A 12935-nucleotide genomic window follows, 5' to 3' on the forward strand; every position below is an offset into this window, starting at 1 on the left:
GGTGGTACATAGAAGGTATGAACAACAATAGTTTTAATAAAATCTATCACACTAGATGATACACTGGAGACGTAGCTACTCAACCACTCTATAAGACGCGGGCAAAAGATGTGTTGATCAGTGAATTGATTACGCCCCTTTCGTTAATTCATTTACTATTACCAAATTAGTTTATTTTGCAATTCATGCACAATCTACATTTATTTTTATTTATTTCTTAATGTATAAATTCTAATATAATTAAATAGCACTTTTACTCCAATTACACGTTCCAAACTAAAACTACCCAAAATTTTTAAGTCATACATATTAGACAATTTTAATTTTAATCCAACAAATAAATTTACACAACCTATAAACTCTTGTAAATGTTAGAAATTTTACAAAACGAAAAAAATTTCCAGCCTTCAACTGCATTAAAAAATTTATTTGGTTTTTTCAAAAATCTTAACCCTTATGCAATGGCTAACTAGTTGTTATCTGGATTTTAAACCAAAAAAAAAAAATTCAACAGTGTCGCCGCACTTTGATACTTGCATTAAAAAAGTTAACAGCGGCTAGTTAGTCTTCATATTGATTTTGAAGCTATGTGTGTGTGTGTGTGTCTATATATATATATATATATATATATATATATAATAGTGTTGTCACACATGATATGTGTGGTGGCACTATTCCTTTTACAAAAAATGAAAATTATTGTGTCACCCCACATCCCATGTGCAGTGGCACTAGTTTAAAATATTATAAAAATTTGAATTTAGATGTGCAGCGACACTAGATTAAGAAAAGAATCCTATAAAATATCACTTTTGCACTTTTCTTTACCATTATTTTGAGAAATTTGCTCGAAAAGGAGGTTTCCAATCAATCAGCCATTCCCAAAAGTAATCAAAAATAAAATTTGATAACCCATGATCCAAAATGTAATTAAAACTAAAATTTAATTACCTATGATCCAAGGGCTGAAAATTGAGATTAGTTTATAAATCCTAATCTAAGGGCTATTTACTAGGCAGCATACATACAAACTTTATTAAGAAGTAGGTTTAACTATTTGGGTCAAGAAAAAACAAAGCCATGTTCTCTAAATGGTAAAAGAGCCATATATGTAGAAAATGAAAAACATTATTACCTTGACCTGTTAGAACAAATATGCAACAAGGGAAAAGGAAATAGGAATTCTCCACATTGTTAAGGCTAAGTGTCAGACAATAGCAAAGTCATGTGTCTTAAAGATAGGGTGCTATAATAACTTGTCCTTTCTTCTTATTATACATGAGGGATGTTCCACAAATATAGACAAACATCCAAATGAATTTGGTGGTAAGAGGCTATATCTTTCATAATGTGGGTCATGAGTTCAAAATCCGTCAACTATACATTTGTTCAAGTTAGTTGAAGGATGGATGCTAGTGGTTAGATCCCCTAATTTGCTAGTCAAGTGCCATGTGGCTGTAGAGGTCCCAATTTATGTGGCATAATAGGTTCTTTCTTAATTAGTTGGGACTATTGTTCATTTTATAAGATATATGTAGCTTTGTATTGATTTCAATTTTTTTTTTTCAAAAACTGCTTTTGTTTGTGAAGTTTACAATAACAATTCCAAAAGCAACTTAAAAACACTCACAATTTCAAATATAACATACAAAAAAAAAATCAAATACTATCACATTTTCTTCTTCCACCACCTACTACAATCACCACCTCTCCTTTCATCCCTACTTCTTCACGTCCACATCCACCCTTCCCCTCCTCTTTTCTCTCTCTTCTTCTTCCTCTCTCTTTCCCCCTTCCCTCTCTTGCAGCACCCTCCCCTCCTTTCCTCTCATCTAGTCTTGGTCACTGCAATCAAATCTGGCGTGGTCATGGGGCTATGGAAAGAGGGAAAGAGAGGGCAAGAGAGGGAGGAGGAAGAAAGAGAGGGAGGAAGGGGTAGGAAGAGGGAGGGGAGAGGATAAGAGAGGGTAAGAAACGGTGATGGTGGTGGAGCAGAGGGGATGAGAAGAGTGGTAGGCAGTTAATTTTTTTTTGTTCTAAAAATAGCCTGCTAAAATTTAAATTCTAAAAATACTCTAAAATACATTTTCAAAAATACCCCAAAAACACCGTAAAAACTACTCCTAAAAACACTTAATCATTTTTAGTAAAAAAATATTCCCAAAAAACACCTAATCTGTATGAAGCTTATGTTTTCTTAAATTGGTATGAATAATGAAAGACTCTCTAAATATAAATGAATTTAAACTTGGGTAAAATACCAAAAACCCCTATGATTTGCCAAATGTACACTTTACCTCCATATGGTTTGAAAACCTACAATTTAACTCCATCATTTCAACTAAAGTGAAAGTCTGACAGAAAACATCTACAATAACGATATTTGAGTGCCACGCACTTCTACTGAGAGTTGTGGTTGTGATAATATTTTCACTTGCCAAAAAATACCCCCTGTGTTTTCAGACCATAGGAAGGTAAAGTGTACATTTGACAAACCACAGGGGGATTTTTGGTATTTTATCCATTCTCAAATGCACGAAATATTCTTCCGAAGAATTGACTTATAGAGGGGCAATTTTGACATTTTCTGTTCAGACGTTAGTTTAGATATTTACCATCAGACTTTCACTTTAGTTGAAATGACAGGGAGTTAAATTGTAGATTTCTAAACTATAAATTGTAGGTTTCTAAACTATAGGGAGGTAAAGTGTACATTTAGCAAACCATAGGGGGGTTTTTGGTAATTTATCCTTAAAACTTACACACTATTCTCATAATTTTCATTCCTCCAATTGCAATTTGCAAAATTTTCCCTTGTTACATGAGACGCTTACTCAATTTTTTTTCCAAGTTTTGTTTGTCAATTACATTTTTAATTTATCAATTATCTTTGATTGTGATAATGTTATACACAATGTTTATTGATAATTTCCTAGATTTCATTTTAATGTACATTCCTTTCTGATTTTTCTTTTTCCTTTATCATAAAATCTTGCATTCCTATTTCATTTTTTGTTCTCTATCTACCATCTCTACTTCACTTGTTAGCACTGTTTACTTTTCAATCCCTATCAAATTACACTTCTTAATTCAAAAATGATAAAGGAATTTTCTTGCATTATTTGGTACATCCTATTTTACTCAATAGCTCCTTCATCATGGTTTTCTTTCATTAACTACCAAAGAAACCACCTTTGAACAGGTTTCAACTCAACAACTTTATTACTGCCTCTATGTTCGCTAACATAATGGATCGTTAAAAACCACTTTCTTAGAATTAATGCGCTTGCACTATTTTACATTAATGGTCTGTAGAAATCTCCACATATTTTATAAGTTAGCAAATTAAGGCAAAAGATTGGGAGATTTTGTAGATGCTAATCTTAAGATTAAGAAGAGAGAGATAGAGTGATAAAGAGTGTGAGCCCATCAAAACTTAGAGATATAATCACATTTGATTAGATAAGGGTATTATTGGTATTTTGATAAAAATGCATGTGAGAGCATAGTTAATGAACCAGTTTGACCATCTTGACTTGGTTGTTGAATCACTCAACTGGTGAACTAGCTACTAGGCCGGCTAGGTTCCTAATCTATGTCAGGAATCATAAGTGATGCGACGTAGTTCTGGAGTCTTACGGCATCGTTTTGGAAATTGCCAGGAAGAATAAGTAGTGCGACGTAGTTTTGGGTGTGAGTTCATACTCTTGCGGGTAAACGGTACCGTTGCACTGAAAGTTAGTTAGGAAATCTATTATATTTGTTTCAGTATATTTGTTTCAGTTAGTTACAAGTCGGTTAGCATTGCTGAAGTGTAAATAATGCTATAAATAGCAGAAGGGTGGTGAAAGGCGGTAGTCAGATTGATAATCAGATTTTTCAAATGAAAATATCTTCTCATTTCTCTCAATTCTCTCTCAGTTCATGAACACATCTCCTTCTCTTTCTTTCTTCTGCAAATTATCAGGTTGAATCCTGACAAGTGGTAATTAGAGCCTTCAATCCCCGGTGGAATTCATAGAAATTTTGATGGCGGATGGTACTAGACTCAAGAATTTGGATGAACAACTCAGGAAACTTGAGACTAGGGTTCAGATTCAAGTCAATTCCATGCAAGCAGAGATACAAGAAACTCGTACGCACATAGACACTTGAATGGGGGAGCTCGATAAGAAGATTGATGCATCAATGGCAGGAATGGAGACGAAATTGATTTCATTTCTTCAAACTCTCAACAGAGGCAAAGCAGCTGCACCAAGGGAATCTCTTCCACAAGAGAAGACTCCTTTATTGTCCAATCCTCATGTAAGATGCAAGGAATGGGGGGATCAGTCAGCAGCAAGCAAGGACCGCAGGGTTACAGTTCCGAATCCTCCTAAGATAGACCTTCCTTTCTTTGAAGGGCACAGGCCTCAGGAGTGGATCAGGAAATGCGAGAAATATTTTCTCATTCATCAATTTCCTGAGGATCAGAAATTGGAAGTAACAGAGATGTATCTGGTAGGGAAAGCAGAAATATGGTTTCAAGGAGTCAAGAGGAGCAAGAGAAGAATCTCTTCGGAAGAATTCTACGAATTATTGAAAAGAAGGTTTGGAGATCGAGGAAGAAGAGATGAGGTAGAAGAATTCAATAAACTCCACCAAACCAGCACTGTCAAGGACTACCAAGAGAAATTTGAGGAACTGAGTTCCTTGATGTTAGTAAGGGATCCTCACCTCTCTGAGTCTTATTTTGTTTCCAATTTCATCAGTGGCATTAAAGAGGAAATAAGGCCTATGGTTAAGATGTTAAAGCCTAATACCTTAATTGAGGCTTTCGAGATTGCAGAATCGCAGGAACAATCACTGGCATTGAATGGAAGGTATGCCAAAAACACTAGGAACTGGGAGCTTGCGAAAAACTCAAGGTCCTCCAGTGCCTTGTCAACAGCCAACACAGGGGGGAAGGTTTCAGAACCATTGGTCAAAAGAAGGTAAATTTTGAGAGCATTAACCTGGAAAGTAGGAAGATCTCTCCTCAGGAGATCTTGCGTAGAAAGAACAATCATCTGTGTTTTAAGTGCGCAGAGAGGTTTAGTCCTGGCCATCAGTGCAAGTACAGGCATTTGAATTTCATTCTGAAAGAAGATGAGAAACCTGAATTTCTTGATGCTATTGGGGAACAGGATGAGCATACTAGTCATCCAGGGCAATCAGTTGATGTGTCCTTGCATGCACTGACAACCTCTATCAAGAGGAATACTCTTAAATTACAAGGGTTGTTGAAAGGAAAAACTATATCTGTTTTGGTTGACACTGGCAGCACTAATAGTTTTCTGAATTCCACATTACTGAATACCATGACCTTAAGGACAGCGAAGATGACACCACTAAGGGCCACAATTGCTGATGGGACCACCATTTCCAGTGAGCTGCTTTGTCCAAATGTGACATGGAGTATCCAGGGGTATGACTTTAGCTTTCCTTTGGTAATCATGGAACTAGGGACATGGGATATGATACTTGGGGTGGATTGGATGGTGCAGTACAATCCTATCACATTCGATTTCAAACAGTTGCTGATCAAACTATCAGAAAAAGATGGGGAAATAGTGTTGGAAGGGGCAGCTGAGCAACCCTCAATAAAGCTGATCAGAGGAAAGGCAATTAAGAAGGTCATGCAACAGAAACACAGAACCTTGGCATCAATCTGTCCAGTGCCTGAGGTTAGCAACTCAGAGGATGTAAGTTCACTCCCTAGTGAAATCTCAGAATTACTGCACCAGTTCTTTGATGTATTTGCTGAACCTACACAATTACCACCTAAAAGAGCACATGACCACACCATACCCTTGAAACCAGGGGTCCAACCTTTTAAACTTAGACCCTATAGGCATCCACACTCCTAGAAAACAGAAATTGAAAACTAAGTGTCCAACATGCTTCAAACTGGGGTCATTAAACCTAGTACTAGCCCATTTTCTTCTCCTGTCCTACTAGTCAAAAAGAAAGAAGGCACCTGGTGTTTCTGTGTAGATTACAGGTACCTAAATGACCTCACCATCAAGGATAGGGACCCTATTCCCAATATTGAAGAGCTCTTAGATGAACTATTTGGCTCTAAGTTCTTCAACAAGATTGACCTCAGATCTGGTTATCACCAAATCAGAGTCAAGGCTTGTGACATCCATAAAACAACATTTCAAACCCACCAAAGCCATTATGAATTTCTAGTTATGCCTTTTGTCCTCACTAATGCCCCTGCCTCTTTCCAATCCCTCATGAATGAGATCTTCCAGCCTTACCTCAGAAAATTTATACTTGTCTTCTTTGATGGCATACTCATCTACAGCCCAGACCTACAATCCCATGTAAACCACCTGAGAACAGTGTTGGAAATTCTGAGATCTCACGAGTTGTATGCAAATATGTCCAAATGCATGTTTGCTCAGCTGAGAGTGGAGTACTTGGGCGATATCATATCCTACAATGGGGTTGAAATGGATGCTGCTAAGGTTGAGTGCATAAGAGCATGGCCAGTGCCTGAAACTGTTAAGGTTTTGAGGGGATTTTTGGGCCTTACAGGTTATTATAGGAGGTTTGTGCAAGGTTATGGGCAAATCTGTAAGCCTTTGACTGAATAGTTAAGGAATGACTCTTTTGGCTGGAATGAATCAGCAGCCACAACCTTCCAGAATCTGAAGGACGTCATGACTACCATTCCTGTGTTAAGAATGCCAGATTTTTCTAAGCCTTTTGTTGTGGAGACTAATGCTTGCAGTAAAAGTATAGGTGCTGTGTTAATGCAAGAAGGGCAACCCATAGCTTATCTTAGCAAAGCCTTAAGTCCTAAGAATTTGGGACTCTCTATATATGAAAAAGAGTTGTTAGTTGTGGTGATGACAGTGACAAAGTGGAAACACTATCTGCTAGGATACCATTTCATCATAAGGACTGATCACCAGAGCTTGAGATTTTTGTTGGAGCAAAGGTTGAATATACCACTACAGCATAAGTGTTTAACAAAGCTCTTAGGCTTGGATTATGAAATCCAATACAAGAAGGGAGCTGAGAACAAAGCTGCTGATGCCCTGTCCAGGGAGGGATTTCAGGAGGAGGATTCTGCAGGAGAAGTCTGTGTCAGTAAAGATTCTGCAGGGGTAGTATGTGCCATCTCTTGCATGAAGCCCCAATGGTTGGTAGATGTATCTGAGAGTTATGAGGGTGACTCATCATGCCAAGAGAAAATTGCTCAATTGCTGATAGATCCTACTTCTGTTGCTGATTATGAGTATGCAAATGGGAATTTAAAGGTCAAAGAGAAGATATATGTTGGAGATCATGGTAATCTGAGGAACCAAATCATTCAGCATTTACATTCTTCTGCAGTAAGGGGTCATTCTGGTCAATTGGGATGCCTGAAGCGACTAGGTACAGTCTTCTACTGGCCCAGGATGAAGAAGGATGTAGTTGAATTTGTCAAACAGTGTGGTGTCTGCCAGAGGAACAAGCATGAGAATGTTCCTTACCCTGGCTTATTGCAGCCTCTGCCAATGCCCAACCAAGCCTGGTCACAAATCAGTATGGATTTCATTAAGAGTTTGCCAAATTCTAAAGGCTCTGACACTATACTCGTGGTTGTGGACAGGTTCACAAAATTCTCCCATTTCATTCCCCTCAAGCATCCTTTCTCAGCAGTGGAAGTTGCCAAGTTATTCTTAACACATGTTTTCAGACTCCATGGGTTACCAGATGTGATAGTCTCAGATAGGGACAAGCTCTTCACCAGTCTTTTTTGGCAAAAGCTGTTTAGACTGGTTGGAACTCGCTTAAACCTCAGCTCAGCCTACCATTCACAAACAGATGGTCAAAGTGAATGTGTTAATCAGTGTGTCGAGACATACTTAAGGTGCATGAGTAGTGATAGACCTCAGAAGTGGAAGTCTTGGTTGCCTATAGTTGAGTAGTGGTATAACAGTAACTACCACACTAGCCTTAAAATGACCCCATTTGAGGCCCTCTATGGTTACAAACCTAACCAGATACCCCTGGGGTGCATTTTTGATACTATAGTTCCTGCAGCCAATGATCTTGTTCGTGACAGGCAGACAATGTTGCAAATTTTTCGCCAGAACCTGACTCAAACGTAGCAGCAAATGAAGTCTTTTGCAGATAAGAAGAGGAGTGAAAGAGTTTTGGAAGTTGGTGACATGGTTTATTTGAAGCTTCAACCTTACCGCCAATAGTCTGTGGAAGTAAGGCGTTCCTTGAAACTTGCCTCTAAGTATTATGGTCCTTTTCTTGTCCTTGCTCGTGTGGGAGAAGTAGCTTACAGATTGGGGTTACCTCAGGGTTCAAAAATTCACCCTTTGTTCCACATTTCTATGCTGAAGAAGCAGTTAGGAGGTTCTCAAGCAGTCATGCCTGCATTGCCATTAGTTGGTCCTGATGATCAGTGTGACAGCCCCACTTCCCCCTAACGCGAACCAAAGGGTTCGGTAGACCACCTGTCCAACTCTCGCCAGGACTCACTCAAACTCTTCAAAAGAAATAAGAAATAACCTCGAGGATAAAAAAAAAATAAGTATCAAACTTGAAATGCATACTTACATTCATTTCTATCTCAAAATAATATACAATCCCAAATAAAATGAAAGTTCTCAGTTCTTAATACATCCAACCATATTCAAGCACTAGGGCGAGAACCATTACAAAAATTCAAAAGAGCTAGACTAGACTGGTCTGTACAGATCTCTCATCCTTGCTCGCATCCCCTGTTAAGGAAAACAAAACTAACGAAATGAGGTAAAAGCTCAGTGAGGTTTCAGACACATAATCAACTTAAACAAGGACATTAGTCATGTAGTAACAAGTAATCCATGAAACAATTACAATCCAAAGCAATGATAACACATTCATTAAAAGGATACATGCTTACGTGGAGCCTTTCGTTCTTTCCTTCTCCTTTCATTTCCTTAGTCCTCCAATATTTAAAATTTCATTTGTAATTAAAAACCTCCTTTCATTCATTCTTTTAATTTCTCCCTATTCTAGACATTAGCCAGACTCCACCCGACAACGTGGTAATACTCGAGTATACCAAACTTTCACCCAGGGTTACAAAATCGCCCAACCGAGTCCGCTTCTGGCTCAAGGCGACCGGCAACGAAGCACAAGGGTCCAGTTCAGCCAAAAGCCTTACATTCATGCACAACTAATATTTAATCACTTAAACATTGAAAATTTCACATTTCATTTAGGTCGAGTGCGATAAAGTACACACTCGCCTTGCAAAATTCATTTTTAACAAACATTTATCATTTAATCAAATATCCATAACAAATCATATACTTAATGGAAACATAACAAACAAAGAACACTCACCTATTTAAGCAAAAGAACGTCCAAAGTATTCTTCCGGGTATTACCCTCAATCACCAATAAACTCTAATATTAATCAAGAGAAAATATTATAGTTAAACCATCCAAAGTTTAGGTGAATCAAAGAAAATCCGAATAACTACTAGTACAAAGTATAAATATGGTTTTGGAAGTGAAAAGAATACATTTAAACCAAAGGATATGAGTCAAATATTTGTAAAACTTATGCTCGCTCGTAAAACTTTGAAATCTCCATTTGAGTTTAAGTGACAAAGAAAACGTATTTCTATTAGTCGTAAATTTCATTTTTTCAAGGGTAAAAGTTTCGGTCGAATTTCAACTTATAAGCCTCTATTGAAGAAGACTTGAATACCTCAGATGATTCAAGTTAGTTTCATCCTCAACCCTTACTCAAGTCGCGAGTACATCTACCTACCCCTCGAGTGCAAATTTGGGCAGCACGCCCTTTGTATTTACCTATTTTCCAACCATTTATGGCTTCATTCTTTTACTCAATCAATCCCAAAGTCACATACAGATAATCTCATTACAATAGCCATTCAATAGGCTAAAAGTCAATCAATTACAAAACCAAGTTAGAAAAGTGACCGGAAATAAGATTTAAGGTGAAAAACAAAATGATAGGTTTGATGTCTCTTAGCATATCGGTCACAACCGAAGCTATGCTTATCAGATTGGGATATAATTTATACCGTTTCGAAGCTAAGATAAAGAGCTACAATTTTGATGAAGACCACTCAGTCCAGTTCGTAGTTTAACTAGATCAAAATTTCAAATTACAGAACCAGAGTCTCACAATCAGGCTAGTTAACCACATGATGCTTAAACGATAATAACTCAGGCTACCAAAGTCCAATTGAGGCGTTTTTAGGGCCGTTGGAAATTTAAGACATAGAACTACAACTTCTATGTTTTGACCAAAAACTAATTCAATATGGATCAAGGTGAACAGATGCGGTCAGATTAGTGAAATGTCAATACTGTCCCTAGAACTCTACCTATGGCTGTCAGGGGTAATTTTGTCTTTTCAAATGATACAGTGCTCGGATTGAGCTGAACTTTTATAAGCAGCTATAAAACATCATTTCCTACAACTTTCATGTTTTAACCTCAGGCTGATTTGGCCTCCATCATGACCGAAAGAACCGGGCAGAACAGGGTCAGTTGAAACCCTAAACTGGAATTTTCGCACCAAAACAGAAATTTTCGGCAACCAATCATATCCAACATATACAAACTCCATTTTACACTATAACAAACCATCAATCCATGACTAAACAATAATTACTATCTAAAAACAGAAAAATCACTAATAAATAAAAAATCCATCAAAACTCAACTTCCAACCATAAAACCTACTTCAAATCAATATATTTAGCCACAAAAGCCATTAATTTACAACTACTAGGAACAAAGGAAGGTGTTCTTATCAATTTACCTTAGAACCTCAAGGAAAATGGTAGCTTAGTCTTTCCTTCTTCAAAACAACTCCACCAACATCTTTAAGCTTTCCTAGTGATCACTTGTATGGAGTAGATTCAAGTTTGGTTAGCTAGAACACAAGATTTGAGCAAGTTTGGAAGCTAAAATTGAAGAGCTCTCTCTTTTGTTTTCTCCTCAAGAGCAGCCGGCCAAGGCAAAGAAAATTGAGAGAAAATTGGTCAAAAATTGGTTTTAGTAAAGGTGATGAATAGTAAGTCAAAAGCCATCTTCCAATGGTATCATGACACTTGGCCTTTCTAGTGTTTTCCCTAATCCCTTGGTTTCCAATGGTTATATCATATAACAAACCTCTAATTATCCTTTAGCACCTTGTTAAATAATAACACTTAGTACAAAACTCACTTAGTCACCAAAATCACATCGCACTTACCGCACTAGCGGGTCCCACGTCTATAACGCACTTCAAATTAACGTACACTAACTCATACTAGAAAAATGATTTTAAAACTGTACTTACTTATAAAAATGCATAGAAAATTTAATATTTCTAAGGAAAGTATAAAATGTAGGCAAAGAAATAGAATAATGCTGAGAAAATGTGAAAAAATTTTTTGGGTTCTCACAATCAGATTCAGGTTGCTCCTGAAATGGTACTCAAAAGGAGGGCCATACTATGAAACCACCAACCAGTGTCACAAGTCTTGATCAAATGGGTCAATCTGGGATTTGAAGAAGCTACTCGGGAGGACCTTGATTTCATCAAACACCGGTTTCCAAAATTCCATCCTTGAGGACAAGAATGCTCTGAAGGCGAGGGTATTGTCAGGAATCATAAGTGATGCGACGTAGTTCTGGAGTGCGACGTAGTTTTGGGTGTGATTTCATACTCTTGCGGGTAAACGGTGTCGTTGCACTGAAAGTTAGTTAGGAAATCTGTTATATTTGTTTCAGTATATTTGTTTCAATTAGTTACAAGTCTGTTAGCATTGTTGAAGTGTAAATAATGCTATAAATAGCATAAGGGTGGTGAAAGGAGGTAGTCAGATTGATAATCAGATTTTTCAAATGAAAATATCTTCTCATTCCTCTCAGTTCATGAACACCTCTCCCTCTCTTTCTTTTTTCCGCAAATTATCAGGTTGAATCCTGACAATCTAATGGAATGAGGGATGGACCCGATCAAATCTGTTGACACATTAGTTGAACCAGAAACCCGTCCATTTTTTAATTGAGTTCATTTTTAAAAATAAGGATGTGGGTCTCTGTTTTTGGATTAAAAAATATATATCTTTTGACGAGATTTAAACTTGGAACTCTTTTTAAAATGTGCATGAGACTTTATCATTAGTCTTAAAGTAGGAATTTTCACTTTGATCCCTAAAACACAAAGTGAATACTTTAGTCCTTAAAGTATAAAACTTCCTCCATTTAATTAAAGTCTATCCCAATTTAGTCTCAACAGTACAAAATCTATCTCACTTTAATCCTTAAAATATAAAATATGTCATACTTAAATATGTAGTCTTTTCCACTTTAGGAACTAAAGTTTAAAAGTTTTATATTTGAAGGACTAAAGTGGACAAATTTACTTTGGCAGGAAATATTTTATATGTTAGTCCCTAGAGTAGGACAAATATAAACTTTTTTTTATAATGACAAATATATATACTTAAGTTTGACAGATATTTCAGGGACTAAAGTATTATCTTTTAAGTTTAGAGATTAAAACAGGAATGTAATTATAAATGAGGGGTTCTAAGTTAAACTAATACCCTATCCACCGATCGAACCACTGAACCATCCGTCTGGCTCCTCCCTCGGCCGAAGTTTGGTAACTGCGTGTCAAAAATTGTTTATGACATTATCAGCTCCCATTCACGAGTTGTCAACATCCATATTGTGAAAGCGTTACACGACAAAGTATTCAGTCCACGCTTTAATGATCCCACCATCTGTAATATCCACGCCTTCAATGCTCCCTCCGTAAAATATCCTCGCGCTTAACGGTTAACCTCCTAGTATTTTCTTCTTTCAAGAAAAAGCCAAAAAGGTCCAAAAAATATATATATATTCGAAACGACGTAGTATTATGTAAGATAAAGCATCTCAGT

At 37.0% G+C, this 12935-nt stretch overlaps 1 protein-coding gene across 1 annotated transcript; it reads left to right on the forward strand.

Moving 5' to 3' along the window:
- Positions 1 to 4155: 4155 nt before the first annotated feature.
- LOC140037881 (uncharacterized) lies at positions 4156 to 5888 on the forward strand. The gene is made up of 2 exons (XM_072083036.1): positions 4156 to 4862; positions 4931 to 5888. Exons 1-2 carry the CDS (start codon positions 4156 to 4158, stop codon positions 5886 to 5888), a joined length of 1665 nt encoding a protein of 554 aa, XP_071939137.1.
- Positions 5889 to 12935: the final 7047 nt, after the last annotated feature.

Source organism: Coffea arabica, chromosome 3c, assembly GCF_036785885.1.
Source record: "Coffea arabica cultivar ET-39 chromosome 3c, Coffea Arabica ET-39 HiFi, whole genome shotgun sequence".
Lineage (NCBI taxonomy): Eukaryota > Viridiplantae > Streptophyta > Magnoliopsida > Gentianales > Rubiaceae > Coffea > Coffea arabica.

Bases quoted from the DNA above. Each gene is read 5' to 3' on its own strand.
- LOC140037881 (XM_072083036.1), top strand. From the start codon at position 4,156: ATGGGGGAGCTCGATAAGAAGATTGATGCATCAATGGCAGGAATGGAG. The intron at 4,863-4,930 runs GTATGCCAAAAA...CCTTGTCAACAG, and splicing joins TCACTGGCATTGAATGGAAG to CCAACACAGGGGGGAAGGTT.